The sequence below is a fragment of the Chaetomium globosum genome, genomic scaffold (genome assembly GCF_000143365.1).
Source record: "Chaetomium globosum CBS 148.51 scaffold_3 genomic scaffold, whole genome shotgun sequence".
In the NCBI taxonomy this organism is placed as follows: Eukaryota; Fungi; Ascomycota; class Sordariomycetes; order Sordariales; family Chaetomiaceae; genus Chaetomium; species Chaetomium globosum.
The window spans coordinates 26,700-42,459 of NT_165978.1; the positions used below are offsets into that span (position 1 = coordinate 26,700).

Consider the following 15,760-nt stretch of genomic DNA (forward strand, 5'->3'; position numbering starts at 1 on the left):
CAGTTCAGTGAATAACATCCCCTCGCTCAACTTTAATACTCAAAAGCAACCGGAAACCCTTGCCCATCTTTACCTGCCCACGTTCAAAAAAGCACTTTGACTATGTCCGGGCCATCCGGGACTACCGACTCGCTCAAAGCGTTGTAAGCAACCCTGCTAGTACTTAGTTGGTACCCTGGAAAACTTACCGATGAGGGGATAGTGCTGAGATCGGATGGTCCGTTATACGAACCACACCTGTAGCGATCGATGCTCGTAGTCAGCACCCAGAAGCGTTATCCACCCAGGGTTGCTGCCTTCATCGGGGTCAGCATCCGTCAAGGGGGTAGTAGTATTTTTTAATTTGCTATCTCATCGGTCAACTGACTGGCTAAAAGTTTACATCGACAACATTGAATGTTATGCCAAAATCTTAACCTGCGGCATGACCTGTGGAAGCATCATGGCGAAGGAGGAAAGGCACCTTGCCCCTCCGCTACAAGATAGCTCAACAACAGCGGCTGCCTTGAGGCTGTAATCAGCCCATGTGATTTTAAGCAACCCTCTCCTTCTCAACGTGCTCGACCGTCTCACCAGAGACCCTTTTTTCGCTAGAGTGCGCGAACGGGTCGATCTTCGTTGCCGCGAATTTCCTCGCCGGTACCCGCTGCTCAAAGAGCAGGTCTAACTCGGCATATGTTCGGCCCTTCGGCTCCGGTAACCTGAAGAACACCCACACGGCGGACAGCAAACATGAACCTGCCCAAAAGAATGCCGTTCGAGCGCCCCAGTTCCACGCGGTAGAGCTAAGTTGGTAGTTGGTCATGACGTTGACAAATATGTTGCTGGCGTTGTATCCTGCGCGCGCCAGCACGATGGTTTTGGCCTTGAGTCGCGTCGATGACAACTCAGAAACGAGGGAGTACGTGACGGGGCCAACGGCAAAATCATAAACGAAGGTGAAGACAATCAACATCGCACCGATGGCCCACACCGATGCCTTGGTGTTCCCAAACGACAAGCAGCCGACGATGATTAGAAGAGTAAGTTGTGCACATAGCCCACTGAAGTGGATCGTCCTGCGGCCGAGTCGAGACATGAGGAACCAGGAACCAATGGTCCCGATGATGCCCAGCGCATACTGGCAGAGCGAGAGGGTAAAAGAGTTGCTGGCATCCATCCCGGCTTGGGTGCTATTAAAATGGTCAGCAAGGATAAGGAACGTAACAGTTCAACGAGGGGGCAAAGTCCACTCACAGAAAGTAGGCAAAATAGCCCATCAGGTTTTGCCCCCCCAATGTCTGAACGAGCCAAATACCGACGACAATCTCAGTCCGGCGGAGGTCGATACCCTGGAAACAATCACGGAACCGAACACCCTCCTTCGCCTTTTTTTCAAGCTCATTGGTATGCTCGATCATGGCGATGGTCTCATCGGCATCGAAGCCGGGCTGGTTGCGCGAGGTTAAGCGTAACAAGGACTTCTTCGCTTCCTCCCTTCTCCCATGTCTGATGTACCACCAAGGAGACCTGTAAAAATGAATAATCAGTAACTATCTATCTAGTTAAGAATAGGGACGAGAAAAGAAACTCACTCAGGGGCGAAGATCATTCCGGCAAGAATGGGGACGGGCCATACCCATTGCACGGCAAAGGGAATCTTGTAGGCGTAGTCGTCGTTTCGCTCAACCGACCCTTTGTTGACGGCAACGGCGAAAAACTGCCCAATGACCCAGCATAGGTTGATGAAAGTTGTGAGGACCGGGCGAAGTGGCAGAGGTGCAACCTCAGAGGCATACGCCGCTGTCACGCTCTGGAAAGCCCCCCACGGAATACCTGAGGGCGCACCGTTAGTTACTATTACGCGTGCAGGTGGCAAGGGGCCGGGTTTCTGAGCCTACCACATAGGACTTCGCCGACCACCAAGACTTGAACATTGGGGGCGAAGAACAAGACAAAAATGAAACAAATCATCAATATCAATGACCCAATGGTGGTCATTTTGTAACCGTAGCGATCCGAAGTCCATCCGGCGAAGATGAGACCCAAGATCTCCCCTGCTCTGGCGCCGTTTGACAAACCGGACTGCCACGCCGCCGAGATAACATATTTTCCCGCTGCCGCGTCATACTGACCGAATTTCTTGTTGAAAACCGGCGAGGCGTAGAGGTTCCCAAGCAGAGCGAGGTCATAACCTTCCATAATAATGGTGGACGAGACTAACACGGACCATCCAATGGCTTTCGGGTAAAGCTTGATAGCCTGGAAGAGTGACATCTGGTGTTCTTTGTCCGACGCTTGCTTTGCCTCGACGGCCACGACGCCGTGGTCGCGCGAAGTAGGCACCCCGGCCTCATCTTCGGGGAGCGCACCGCCCGGAAGTGGTGATTGTTTGATATCCGTCATGTTGCTGAGAACCGTTGAATACGGGGGAAAAAGGGCCAAAAAAGGTTGATCGAACGGCGAAAGGAGGTATCCGAAAACTCGGGACCGTGGAAATGGGCGGGATATTTATCCCTGGGCAGTGGAATGGGACGTCTGTGAGTGTTCATGGCCCAGTCCGCAACTGGCTAAGTAAAGTGTCCTCGGCAATGAAGCAATCAGGGGTGGAATAACCTGCGGGGTTTAGTCAGTCGGATGTTCTTGTCACTTGTTGGAGCATCAAATCGACTGGCGTACCAAACCCAGGAAAACGATCCATTCCCACAGCCGTGCATGCGGTTTCTGGGGAACAATCGGCTTTTCACACTCAATTGTGGCCACCATTGTGACAGCCCTGGCCCGACTTCCACTGGGGAAAGCTTGTCAAATGGACCTGGGGGAAGAAAAACAGGGTGGATTCGGCCGCTTGGCATTGATGCCGTTGCCGAAGTACAGGGGCGTCGGAGGCAGGGGCGGAGTTTGTTGCACACCATTGGCCAAAGGAATCTGGGGAACAACAAAGACGGTGGATTTTCGCTCTCCGTTCTCTACGTTCCATCTTGTCGTGCCTTCGTTCTACCCATGGAGATCCGATTTTACTCCAGTGAAACTTCTTTTTCCCACGTGCCTGTATCCTTGCCCGAATCTAGGCCGTGTCTTACAAAGACACGGGGCCAGGAGTGAGGCTCGAGGGAGGCTGTCCCGAGGAAGCTCACGACCTGTGCCTTGGGACAAGGGTGTCGGAACCCCGCCAACCGTGGGCGCCGGATCTGTCCGCCCACCTTGCCCCTGCGGGGCCGATCCGCGAGGTCAGCCTTGGGGGATGGATATCAACCTCGGTCGCCGCTGTAGGCAGTCCTCCATCTCCTTTCGGTGATCCAGAGACAATTTTCCTTCCAACACCTTTTTCTTGTCGGAACTGTGCCCAGTGACCCTCCCAAATCGCTTGCACCGTGATCATGGGTTCTAATATTTTTCATCACCCGAACGGCTGGGTCGGCACAGCGCCTTGGTGGAAGGGCGCTGTCTTCTATCAAGTTTATCCGGCAAGCTTCAAAGATTCCAATGACGACGGGTGGGGGGACATCCCTGGCCTGATCTCGAAAATCGACTATCTCCACCAACTTGGTGTTGACGTCGTCTGGTTGTCGCCAATGTTTGAGAGCCCCCAAAAAGACATGGGATACGATATATCAGACTACCAGGCGGTTTACCCACGATACGGGACCCTCGAAGACGTCGATCGGCTCATTGAAGCCTGCCACAGCCGCGGTATGAAGCTCATCCTCGACCTCGTGGTGAACCACACGTCAGACCAGCACCCGTGGTTCAGGGAGTCCCGGTCATCCAAAACCAACCCCAAACGTGACTGGTACTTCTGGAAGCCAGCCAGGTACGACAGCGCCGGTAACCGCCACCCGCCGACCAACTGGCGCGGGTATTTCGCCGGCTCAACCTGGACCTGGGATGAGCAAACGCAGGAATATTACCTGAACCTCTACGGCCCTTTCCAGCCCGATCTCAACTGGGAGAATGCCGACTGTCGTGCGGCCATCTATGAGGAAGCCATGCGTTTCTGGTTGGATCGGGGGATTGACGGGTTCCGCATCGACACGGTGAATAAATATTCCAAGCGCATCGACTTCCCAGACGCGCCCGTGACCTGCCCGGACGTGCCGCATCAGCCAGCGCCTGAGATGTGGTGCAACGGACCGCGAATCCATGAGTTTATCCATGAGATGCAGACGCAGGTTCTTGGGCCATACAAAGCTGTCTCCGTCGGCGAGCTTTCCAACACGCCCCTACCGGGACAGGTACTGCCATACGTATCGGCCGCGGCGCGAGAGCTGGACATGGTGTTCGAGTTCAGCATGATCCGCTTGGGAACCGGCAACTTGTTTCACGGCAAGTACATCTACCAGCCATTCCCGTTGTCGGTCCTCAAGCGCCACGTCGCGACGTGGCAGACCTTCATCGAGGGAACCGACGGCTGGCACACTGTTTTCTGTGAGAACCACGACAATGGGCGGGCTGTGTCGCGGTTTGGGGATGACAGCACACCGAAGTTGTGGGAGGCTAGTGCCAAGGTGATCGCGTTGTGGCAAGTCACGTTGACGGGTACGCTGTTCTTGTATCAGGGTCAAGAAATCGGCATGAGAAACATGCCTGCCGACTGGGGCATCGAGGAGTACAAGGATGTGGAAAGCTTAGGTTTCTACAACGAAGCAGTCGAGTCCGGTGATGGCAAGCGTATTCAGGACACGCTCCATGGTTTGCGGATATTAGCCAGGGACCATTCGAGGGTACCGTTCCAGTGGGACGACTCCCCTAACGCCGGATTCACGGGCGCCGGCGTCACGCCTTGGATGAAGGTGCATGATCAGTATCGCGAGTTGAACGTTGCCAACCAGCTCAAAGACTCCGAATCTGTTTTAGGCTTTTATCGAAAGGCATTGAGCCTTCGCAAGGAGCATGCGGACATCTTCATCCACGGGGCCTTTCGGCTTCTGGCCCCCGAGGAGGAGAGTCTCTTCATGTATGTCAAGGAAAGTGACTCGGAAGTCAACATTGGCGGCGGAGGCGCAAAGAGAAAGGCTGTAGTAGTGATGAACTTCACTAGCCATGCCCAGCAATACCCCGACGTCAGTGTCGTGCTGGGGTGTCGCGCGGGGGAGGAGCACTTGCTTGTGAGCACTGTCAGGTCTGGACAGTCGGCGCTGGCGAGCAACGAGCTGAGACCCTGGGAAGGAAGAGTGTATCTCAACTTCAAGCCGTGATGTGGGGTAGTTGATAGGGAACGAGAGAATGGGAAGGGGTTAGATGTAGATAAATACCAAGTACACAGCCATTTGACTAGAAGCCCAGATCCTAGGATGAAACCAGCGTTGACAGTCTGCATGTGTTCTGCGTCCGTCACGCTGTCGACGGGGCTTGGCAGATCCGACGGGTGGAGTGCGTTTTCCCGCAAAAGGTTAGATGGCCCCAAGGTTCCCGCTCTCCGCATTCTGCCCCAGACTTGGGGTGACTTCATCCAGGGACCGGTTTCACAGACCACGGAATGAGCGGCTCGCCCAGGAACGCAACCACATTAAGAATGGGTACTGTCTCGCGACCAAAGCGGGCACAGGTCTCGAAAGCATGCCAGAGATGCAAAAGGCTACAAAAGGGCTGCAGCGAATCTCGACCATGTCAGCGATGCACGCGAGTTGGCCTGGAGGCGGAATGCGTTCGAAACGAGGGACTACAGCAACAAGTCGTGGAGGGGAACTGGTCAGTCCCACAGCTACCAGTAAGCCTCTCGCCGGAAATCCTCCACGCCACTCCAATGGCGACACTGCCGCAGAGGCGAAGCCTGCCCCCGGCCTCTGTTGTCGGGTACTGCTTCCGTCGCTTTTTTGCCGAGCTGCATCCGACTATCCCTATTCTGAGTCCCGAGTATGTTGAGTTAGTGGCGGCCGAGGCGGCGTCGCTGGGAGGGGTCGAGGCTCAATGTCTCATCACGGCTGTCTGTGCGGTTGTCTTGATACAAGTCGAGGAGCCGAGCCAGCACATGTTCGAAGCGGACGGGATCCCACACTCCAACAGGAAGCTTGGGGAGCTCCTTTTCGAGGACGCGATGATGGCTCGCAACCATATGTCTTCGGGATTCAACCCTAGTCTGGAGCGGGTTCTCGCAACCTTCTTCCTTTATGCCGGCCACGCGTCCCTCTTCCACCACAGCCAGGGGTTTTACTTCCTTCGAGAAGCTGCCACGATGTGGCTTGTGTTGCGCATCAACGAGGCTGATACCCTCAGGCGGAATCTGGCCGACAGGCTTTTTTGGGTAATCTTGGTGTCGGAGCGCTCGCACGGAATCCGATATCGTCGACCTGTCACGCTGCAGGTCACCTCGTCGGGGCCCGACCTTGACGGCGGTGTCGAGGCGGATGCAACCATATCCGGCCTGAAACGGTTGGTTGCTTTATTCCGGCCGCTGGATACGGTCTTTTTTGCCCTGCTCAACCAAGAAGATACTGTGTTCTTGCCGGGACTCCTACCCCCGCTAGAGGCCGTCCAGGTCGCTATCCGCGGCGCCCTCGAACCGCGGCACGCGTACGTGCTTTGTGAAACGCAGCTCGCCAACCTCAAAGTAACTCAGCTCTGGTTGTTAGTTACCTTGTGGCAACTGCGTCTGCGTCTCGGGCTGTTGGTAGAGGGGCCTGGGGTGTCGGGCCACCTGACGTTCCGCTATCCGGTCGAGGTGGGCGAGGAGTTGGCTGGCGTCATCCGGGCCATGTCGCTCGGGAGCATTAGGATACACGGTGTCGGTATCAACGAGAAAATTTTCGATGTTGCCTGCGCGATGATAGATGTACTTTCTCGGGTGCCGGCAACGGACAAGAGTGGGACGGGGTTGGAGAACATTGGGTACTTCAGAGGGCTTATTCGTGAACTCCCCGGGGGAGTCTCGACGTACGGTGCGCTCCTAGACAAGCACATCAGTAACACACTCCCAACTCTACTAGAAAGCCCTGGGATAGCGGGGTAAATGTGAAGAATAAGTGTCAATTGTCGTATATACGTACGTTGCTCGCCACAGAAAAGCTCCAGTTTTTCTGTAATATAAGGCGGCGACACTTTCTGGCTTCGAACACAATGCAGTTCTCGGCATGGGAATCGACGAAGTGGAAGGTGTCAGTCGGATGGGAAGGCAGGGAGGGTTTGCAGGGTTTGGAGCTTGACGCGGCGCGTCGACGAGTGGGAGTGGGCCCAGACACGGCCGGGCTGCCAAGGCATTTCCAAATCTTCAATCTCGTCATCGCACCACCTTTGCTTTTCCAACTTCCCACAGCATGTCTAATAAATCGAGGTGGGCATTTATCGAATCAATTTCTAACTACGCGTGCTTCCAAGTGCCAAAATCACCGACTTACAACTTCGGTCCCGAAGATCCAGGCTGCGCGAGATCGTAACGGTCGAGGTTCATCACCTTGCTCCACGCCGCAACAAAGTCCTTCACGAACTTGTCTTGCCCACTCGAACTGCCATACACCTCGGAAATGGCCCGCAGTTCCGCGTGCGCACCGAAAACGAGGTCGGCCCGCGTGCCGGTCCACTTCTTCTCTCCTGTTTTGCGGTCATTGCCCTCGAACACCTCGCCGTCGACCGACTTCCACGCCGTAGCCATATCCAGCAGGTTGACGAAATAGTCGTTGGTCAGCTTACCGGGGCGCGTGGTGAAAACGCCGTTGGAGGACCCGTCGTAGTTGGCGCCGAGCACCCGCAGACCACCAACGAGCACGGCCAACTCGGGCGGTGTTAGGGTCAGAAGATGTGCACGGTCAACCAGGAATTGCTCGGTCGACACACGCGACGTCCCCCGGCCATAGCTGCGGAAACCGTCGACATGCGGCTCGAGATGCGCGAACGACTCGACTTCGGTCTGCTCTTGCGACGCGTCGGTACGGCCGGGGGTGAAGGGGACAGAAACACCGGCGGCCTGCTCCAGTGCCGCGACACCACCGAGCACAATGAGATCCGCCAGGGACACCTTCTTGCTCTGGCTAGCGCCGTTGAACTGGGCCTGTACACCTTCGAGCGCCTTCAGAACCTCGGCTAGTTGTGGCGGGTTGTTGACCTTCCAGTCCTTCTGCGGCGCCAGACGGATGCGGGCGCCGTTGGCACCACCGCGCTTGTCCCCGCCGCGGAAGGTCGAAGCAGACGCCCAGGCGGTCGAGATCAGCTTAGCAGGAGCAACGCCAGTGGCAAGGATGGCGCGCTTGAGGGTGGTAACGTCCTGTTCGTCTACAAGCGGGTGGTTGACCGCCGGGACGGGGTCCTCCCAGATGAGCACTTCGGATGGGATCTCGGGGCCAAGCCAGCGTGAGCGCGGACCCAAGTCGCGGTGCAGAAGCTTGAACCAGGCGCGCGCGAAGGCGTCAGCGAACTGGTCGGGGTTCTCTAGGAAACGGCGCGAGATCTTCTCGTATTCCGGGTCGAACCGCAACGCCAGATCAGTCGTGAGCATGCGAGGCAAGTGCTTCTTGTTGGGGTCAAAGGCGTCAGGGATGATCGGCTCGGTGTTCTTGGCGACCCATTGGTTGGCGCCCGCGGGGCTCTTGGTAAGCTCCCATTCGAATTTGAAGAGGTACTCGAAGAAGTTGTGGGTCCACTTCGTCGGCTCCTTGGTCCAGATGACCTCGAGGCCGCTGGTGATGGTATCCGGCCCCTTGCCCGTTCCATGCTTGTTGCTCCAGCCGAGGCCCTGCTGCTCCAAGGGAGCCGCTTCCGGCTCCTTGCTGACGTTGACCGCGGGAGCAGCGCCGTGTGTCTTGCCGAAAGTGTGGCCGCCGGCGATCAGTGCGACCGTCTCCTCATCATTCATGGCCATGCGGCCAAAGGTGGTACGAATGTCCCTGCCTGCCGCAACGGGGTCGGGGATGCCGTCGGGACCCTCAGGGTTAACATAGATGAGACCCATATGTGCGGCGGCGAGCGGCGATTCGAGATCGCGTGAGTGAATGTCCCGATGGCCCTTCTTCGACTCGTCGCCATCCACAACACCCTGTCCGGCGACACCCTCATTGCCTTGGCCGTAGCGAACATCGTTGCCGAGCCATGTCTTCTCACCGCCCCAGTAGGCCGATTCATCGGCCTCCCAGGTGTCAGGGCGGCCGCCCGCGAAGCCAAACGTCTTGAAACCCATGGATTCGAGGGCGACGTTGCCCGTCAAGAGAAGCAAGTCTGCCCACGAGATCTTGTCGCCGTACTTTTGCTTGACAGGCCATAAGAGGCGGCGCGCCTTGTCGAGACTGACGTTGTCCGGCCAGCTGTTCAGCGGCGCGAACCGCTGTTGGCCTTGGCTGCCACCGCCACGGCCATCAAAGACACGGTATGTACCAGCGCTGTGCCATGCCATGCGGATGAAAAGACCGCCATAGTGGCCGAAGTCGGCCGGCCACCAATCCTGGGAGTCGGTCATGACCGCCGTGATATCCTTCTTCAGCGCTTCATAGTCGAGAGACTTGAAGGCGGCGGCATAGTCAAACTCCTTGCTGTACGGGCTCGACGCAGGCTGATGTTGGCGGAGGATGTTGAGGCGCAGCTGGTTGGGCCACCAGTCGTTGTTCCTGGTACCACCGCCAGCGACGTTGGCATGGTTGACAGGGCACTCACCCATGGTGGTTGGTAAGTAGTGGTGTTATAGTGGACGAGGGAAGTTTGGCACTATGTACCCAAAAGGTGTATGTGGCTGGAAGAGATACAAGCCAGTTGGGGAGAGGGAAGGAAGGACGAGAATGGGCAACGAGAGGAACAGATAAATACCAGGTATCTTCGGAGGGGCCCGATGGGCATCTGGGAACGGTACCTAACCAAGCAGAGTACCCCGCTCCCGGACAAGTAATACCGCTGTTGCGCCAACCCCGCATCCATGAGGGGCAAGATCGCGACATCCATCTCCTTCCCGCGTCCATGCCGCCCGCATCCGGCCTCGCATGGTTCGACAACAAGCTGCGCGGGCCACCTTCATAACGGTTCCGCGACTGCCGACATCCATCGGTGGGCAAACCATAGTAGTCATCACACAAAGGTGAATATGTGTGGCTAATTCATCCCACATGGCACTGGGGAGATCAAGAGTATGTTGATGCACCCCCCTTGTGAGGGGACATTCCTTGAGACGGTTACAACCGGGTAGTTGTGTTGCGTGGCTCTGTAATCTACCCCACTTGATTGGCCACCGCCCGAGGGCGCCGTGCTCGGAGCTTCGGAGATGCGAGTCGCCTTCGAACGCCATTTCAAGTCTTCTGGACCTTGTGTTTCGATGACCGGCGCGCCCAACCTGGGTTTTCATCGCCTAGAGCGGGGAAACAACTGGAAGATCCCGCTACGTCCGGTGTTTCCAGTCCCCTTTCGCCATGCCGTGATCCCACACGGTCTGGGTTTCGGTGGAGACTAGAAACACGCAAGTACCTTGATGGGCAACGATTCTCTCTGCATCGATCACCCGGTGTCACATGTTACAAGATCCTTCGGCTGCCGTAACCGGCCCGGGTGTCCTATACGAAGAGTCCCGAGCAGCGTTTGTCAACTCCTGATGTGTGCAAGGTTTGGGCTTCATGACTGCAGAGTGCTCAGGAGACCGTACCACTAAACGACTCGACATCTCGATGTGGCTATTGAAACCCCCATGGTTCATCGGATAGTGGCCCGCCCACGTGGCTCGGAGCTCAGACGAAAACATGCAATGGCTCAGACGAGATTCCACACCAAACTAACAGATGCTCAAGAACTGAGCGTAGTCAAGTATTTCCCCTTTACAATTTCACATTCTCCATCCGAGACTTCGACCGGATCTAGGAAAATTCTTAGAAACTACCTCGACCTTAACGCATAGTCGGCGCCATTCCTAGCCGTGCATCAGAGGGTGAACAGTCGGCTGTTAACAGATTACGCAAGTAGGTCTCTCAACCCCCATTGATGGAAGCTCGAACGGCAACCGGCTCCCATTGGGGGTCCTGTCCGAATGGACTCTTGGTAAACCTCACCACCTACAACGGGGGCCGTCGTTTGTTACTTGGTCAATGAGCATCTTGAGCACTCACATTTGCGTGGGGGAAATTATCCGACCCTACCTAAGACGAAGGGCAGCGCAAGGGGCACAAAAATGCCAGGCTAACCGGTACATTGGTCGGTGTATATTATTTATTATTACAAGGCCAACTTCCTCCCATCTTCCCATTATTATCCATCTATCCCTCTAAAACACCAACATTCGTCCAACCTTCTAATCCAAGTTCTGCGCCTCGCACATCTTGCGGTACATCCCCCCGAGCGCAATTAGCTCCTCGTGCGTGCCCTTTTCCACGATCTTGCCCCCGTGGAATACACAAATAACGTCGGCATCCTTGATGGTCGACAACCGATGCGCCACGGCGATAGTGATGCGGTCCCCGGCCTTGGCCGCCTCAGCCAGGGCATTCTGGACAATCTTCTCGCTCTCCGTGTCCAATGCACTTGTTGCCTCGTCTAGCAGCAGGATCTTGGGATCTCGGATCAGTGAGCGGGCAATGGCAATGCGCTGGCGCTGGCCGCCAGAGAGCTGTGTGCCGTTGGAGCCCGCCGCGGTAGCCAACCCATCCGGGAGCGATGACACAAACTCCCAGGCATTGGCAGCACGAAGAGCTGCTTCGATCTGCGAGTCTGGGACTGTGGGACCTGTGTTGGCCGTGTAGAGTGCCGACGTGTCGATTGTCGGGTCATCAATGCCGAGGGCAATATTCTCCCGAATGGAGCCCTGGAAAAGAGTGGGTTCCTGTTGAACAAGGGACACGATACGACGATAGAGCTTTGGGTTGAGTTCGCTGAGGACATCGCCGTCGATATGGATGTTGCCCGTGGACGGATCATAAAAGCGCTCCAACATGGCAACGACGGTAGATTTGCCGCAGCCGGACGCACCGACAACAGCTGCAAACTGGCCCTTTTTGATCTGCGGAGGTCAGCTAACGTTAACTTGGCGTTCCCCTGCGGTCTTACCTCTAGATCGACCCCTCGGAGCACCACAGCGTCTGGCCGTAAGGGGTACGAAAATCGGACATTGTCCAATGAGATGGGCCCGCCAGATTTTGGCCCGTTGTCGCGGTTCTGGTCTGTCTCCCTCACTGTCGGCTGCAGCTCGGAGAGCCAGAATATGTAATTTGCCGCGTTCTGTCCCTTGGTGATGCCTTGACACAGTTAGCGGTTTGCCGGGTCAGGACCCTCAGCTCAAGGCAAATAACTAACTTGTGGAGAACTGGAACATCTGCGCGGTCGCTTGTCCACAGAAAAACACGCCCATAAAAGCGACGAAGAAGTTGTACATGGATGTTTCGTTGAAAGCAACGAGACGACAGCCATACCTGTATCACGCATCAGATAGGAGAACAGGGTCATTTGCGTGCATGAGGTAAGGTGGCATACCAGAAACCCAAAGCCATGAACCAATACTCGATGGCCTGTGTCAGAGCAAAACAAATCATCACCCTCGTCAGGGGCTTGACAGTGTCTGCCACTGCACGATCCAGCTCAGCCGTGTACCGGGCAAGAACACGATCTTCGATGGCCAAGGAAGACACTGTGCGGATGGCGGTGATAGCTTCAGAGGCAACCGACGCGCTAACGGAGCTTCTCTTGGAACTGTCGTGGTCCATCTTCATGTCCAACCGAATCTTGAGCCACCCAGAACCGAGCAGGGGAGGCAACCCGCCAAAGACGACCACCAAACCTAGTTTCCAGCTGTGGACAATACCCAATATGCTGCAGGCCGCAACATTCAGCACGGCAATGACGATGAGGCCGACGTTAAAGCCCATCAACTCGAATACAGACTGAGGATTCGAGTCGACCCGGCTCGTCAGGGCGCCGGTGTTGTTGTCGGGACGGTCGAAGAATTGAAGATCCTGACGCAAAATGTCGTTGAACGTCTGCCTGCGGAGGTTATGGGAGAGGGTCTGTTGACAAGATTAGCGCCTTTCCTTGTGGTCATCAAGAGGGGAGGGAGGGGGGAGGGGGGTTCCATGCCTGCGCGACGACATTCACCGACCAACCCAGAAGAAAGTAGAAGACGAGGCAGCCTGCTGCCAAGACGATGAACATGGATGCAAAGAAGTTGCCGCGCTCCTTCAAGGCCTCGCCTTCCAAAGTGAACACGTCCATCATCCTAGAAAGTAGAATGGCCTGGCCAGGGAATATGCCGGCTACAATGGATCCTTTGTCAGTCGAAGTCACTTCTAAACCAGGCGCAGACAAGAAAAAACTCACCGGCGGCGACGCAGCACGCCAGGACGGAAAGATACCACAGCCTCAGCTCTGGGCTGTACTTGATGAGGCGGAGGATTACCGCGATCAAGCCTAAGTGTTTGTGGTCATCGAAGTTGTCACGATCCTTCTGGGTGTCTAGGCGGGCTTGGTCTTCAGTGGCGTATCGGGTCATGGTTTTGGTAAGCTCGGCAGGGTGGCCTCCTTCATCGCCAGCCGTGCCCTCCTCTTCAGCATCCGACGAACTGGTACCAGAGCCAACAGCCAAGTCCTGAATGCTGACAAGCCGAGCGTAGGTGCCGTTATGGGTAATCAATTCCTCGTGTGTCCCCTGCTCGACGATGCGGCCTTTAGACATGACGACGATGTTGTCTGCCTTGCGAATTGTGGCTAGCTTATGGGCAATCACAATGGTTGTGCGTCCCTCGGCCGCGCGGTCCAGTGCTTGCTGTACAATTCCTTCAGCGTGGGGGTCAAGGGCGCTCGTCGCTTCATCGAGGAGCAGGACCTTGGGGCGTGAGATGATGCTGCGGGCGATAGCTACCCGTTGCTTTTGCCCCCCAGATAGAAGGCTCCCGCGCTGGCCGATATCGGTGTCATATCCGTTAGGTAACGCGGATATGAAATCGTGAGCAAATGCCGTCGTAGCTGCTTCCTGCACTTGGACCATCTGTTCTTCTCGGCTAGCATTTTCCCAGGGTGTACCTACGAGCCCATAGGCAATGTTGTCAAAGACAGACCCCTGAAACAAAACTGGTTCCTGGGACACGTTAGGGGACAGCGAGATGGGGGGGGGGCTGGCGTGGGAGGGGGGACGTACTTGTTGGACAAGTCGGACATTATTCCGAAGCCAGTTCAGGTTCAGGCTGTCGATGGGCCGCCCGTCTAGCTTAATGGTCCCCGAGGAGGGGGTGTACCAACGCTCAATCAAACCGACGATAGTGCTCTTTCCAGAACCACTTTGTCCCTGGTAAGGTCAGCACTCGTTGTTACGTGCTGACTCGTTTATCAAGCTCCTGTACTTACCACTAGAGCTGTGACCTTGCCGGCAGGAACCGTAAGTGAAAAGTTATCTAAGACTGTGATTCCAGGACGAGTAGGGTAGGCAAATGTGACATCCTCTAGCGCGACTAGGCCGGTAATGTCGGACGGTTGTTCACCGGACTTGTCGAATGGGTTGATGGCCGATTGCCTGTCTATAAGCTTGAAAAGCGAAGCGGCAGAGGTAGCTGCACGAGTGAAGTCGATGGAGTAGGGCGCCAGCATAGTGATTTGGATGGAACCAATGGCGACAGACAGAAGCACACTATTAAACGATCAGAACGGGAGCCAAGTAACAGCAACGTGAAGGGCGCCTGAACTCACGTGAATATTTGGCCGGATGAGTTAATCTCGCCTCTCGCGAGCATTTGAACGCCCTGCCAAAAAGCAAGGCCGAATCCCAGGTAAATTATGGTGTACTCGATGGAGAACAGGGCGCCAAAAAGGGGCGAAATCTTGTCCCCCACGCGGTGTGCCTCAGACAGATAGCCATCAAACTTGGCCACGAGCCTACTCCGCATCTCGAAAGCATGAACTGTGCGGGCACTGGCAAGGACGCCTTCGGCAAAAGAGTTGGCTTGGGCATGCAGATCAAGGATCTTGGTCTCGTGGCCGGCCTGGATGGTAGCGACCACCCCCATGGTGAGAATATTGGCTGGAGCAATGCATAACGTGATCAGTGTCAGCTTCCATTGCGTAGCGAAGGCAACAGCGAATGCAGCGACGAAAGCGGCCAGTCCTTGAAACGTCAGGCCGAGCTTCTCCGAGATGCCGCCCTGGATAAGTCGACCATTGGATGTGGCTTGTGTGGCAATGGAACCCCCCGTGCCAAAGTCGAAATAGGCTACTTCTTGACTGAGAGCGGACCTGACATAAGCATGGCGGATATTGCGCACGACTCGGTGGCTAACGTAGGTCAGGAGGGTGTTGTATATGTACGAGAGGGCGAATCTGCCAATTCCGAGGTAGACAAAATAGAGACTGACGATGCGCGCGTTAGTAGCCTTTCATTGTTTCTCCTGCCTGGTAAGCGGGACACAAGGAGAGGAAAGGTCATACGCGAGTTCCGCGACATCGTCGAGAAAGACGTCGCTCGATGTTTTCCCGGCGGCGTAGTCCGTTATGACAGTCACAAACGCGCCAAAAATCAAGTTTTGCATCGCGATGCCGGCACCGGAAGCAATGGCGGCAAGAATGGCGATCCCCTGGAGGGTGTACTCGAAAGCGCCGGCATAGTGGAAGATGCGCTGTGCTGCAAGATCAGCCCCCGTTCATAGAGTACTTTTAGCGTTTTGAGACGCTTAGTCGGCATACCTGGTATGCTGCCCAGCCGCCATCTCCCTCCTTTTTCTCTTCACTCGGGGGCTCGGTCGCGGATCGAGTAGTCGAATCTTTCTCTGTGTGGTCGAGTTCTTTGTCGGTGTCGATGTTCACAGCCATAGTGGCAAGACTGCAGGAGCAGTGTGTGCAAAGAAAAGATGACGCCCACGCCGGTGCCAAACGAGGAGAGGATAAAAGAATGAAATAGAGTTACTATAAC

The 15,760-nt window shown here is 55.8% G+C and overlaps 5 protein-coding genes across 5 annotated transcripts; 2 read left to right on the plus strand and 3 right to left on the minus strand.

Moving 5' to 3' along the window:
- Nucleotides 1-532: 532 nt before the first annotated feature.
- On the minus strand, nt 533-2,385 carry CHGG_05271 (uncharacterized protein; the record flags this gene model as incomplete). Its single annotated transcript, XM_001221365.1, has 4 exons — nt 533-1,172; nt 1,237-1,509; nt 1,575-1,815; nt 1,881-2,385. 4 exons carry the CDS (start codon nt 2,383-2,385, stop codon nt 533-535), a joined length of 1,659 nt encoding a protein of 552 aa, XP_001221366.1.
- Nucleotides 2,386-3,359: 974 nt separating this feature from the next.
- On the plus strand, nt 3,360-5,177 carry CHGG_05272 (uncharacterized protein; the record flags this gene model as incomplete). The annotated part of the gene is made up of 1 exon (XM_001221366.1): nt 3,360-5,177. The coding sequence occupies one exon, from the start codon at nt 3,360-3,362 to the stop codon at nt 5,175-5,177; it is 1,818 nt and encodes a 605-aa protein (XP_001221367.1).
- Nucleotides 5,178-5,725: 548 nt separating this feature from the next.
- On the plus strand, nt 5,726-6,928 carry CHGG_05273 (uncharacterized protein; the record flags this gene model as incomplete). The annotated part of the gene is made up of 1 exon (XM_001221367.1): nt 5,726-6,928. The coding sequence occupies one exon, from the start codon at nt 5,726-5,728 to the stop codon at nt 6,926-6,928; it is 1,203 nt and encodes a 400-aa protein (XP_001221368.1).
- A 381-nt stretch (nt 6,929-7,309) lies between these two features.
- Nucleotides 7,310-9,559, minus strand: CHGG_05274 (uncharacterized protein; the record flags this gene model as incomplete). The annotated part of the gene is made up of 1 exon (XM_001221368.1): nt 7,310-9,559. The coding sequence occupies one exon, from the start codon at nt 9,557-9,559 to the stop codon at nt 7,310-7,312; it is 2,250 nt and encodes a 749-aa protein (XP_001221369.1).
- Nucleotides 9,560-11,167: 1,608 nt separating this feature from the next.
- On the minus strand, nt 11,168-15,660 carry CHGG_05275 (uncharacterized protein; the record flags this gene model as incomplete). The annotated part of the gene is made up of 11 exons (XM_001221369.1): nt 11,168-11,872; nt 11,920-12,107; nt 12,166-12,281; nt 12,343-12,872; nt 12,961-13,118; nt 13,183-13,627; nt 14,000-14,146; nt 14,206-14,485; nt 14,545-15,201; nt 15,280-15,467; nt 15,535-15,660. The coding sequence occupies 11 exons, from the start codon at nt 15,658-15,660 to the stop codon at nt 11,168-11,170; spliced, it is 3,540 nt and encodes a 1,179-aa protein (XP_001221370.1).
- Between the last annotated feature and the right edge of the window lie 100 nt (nt 15,661-15,760).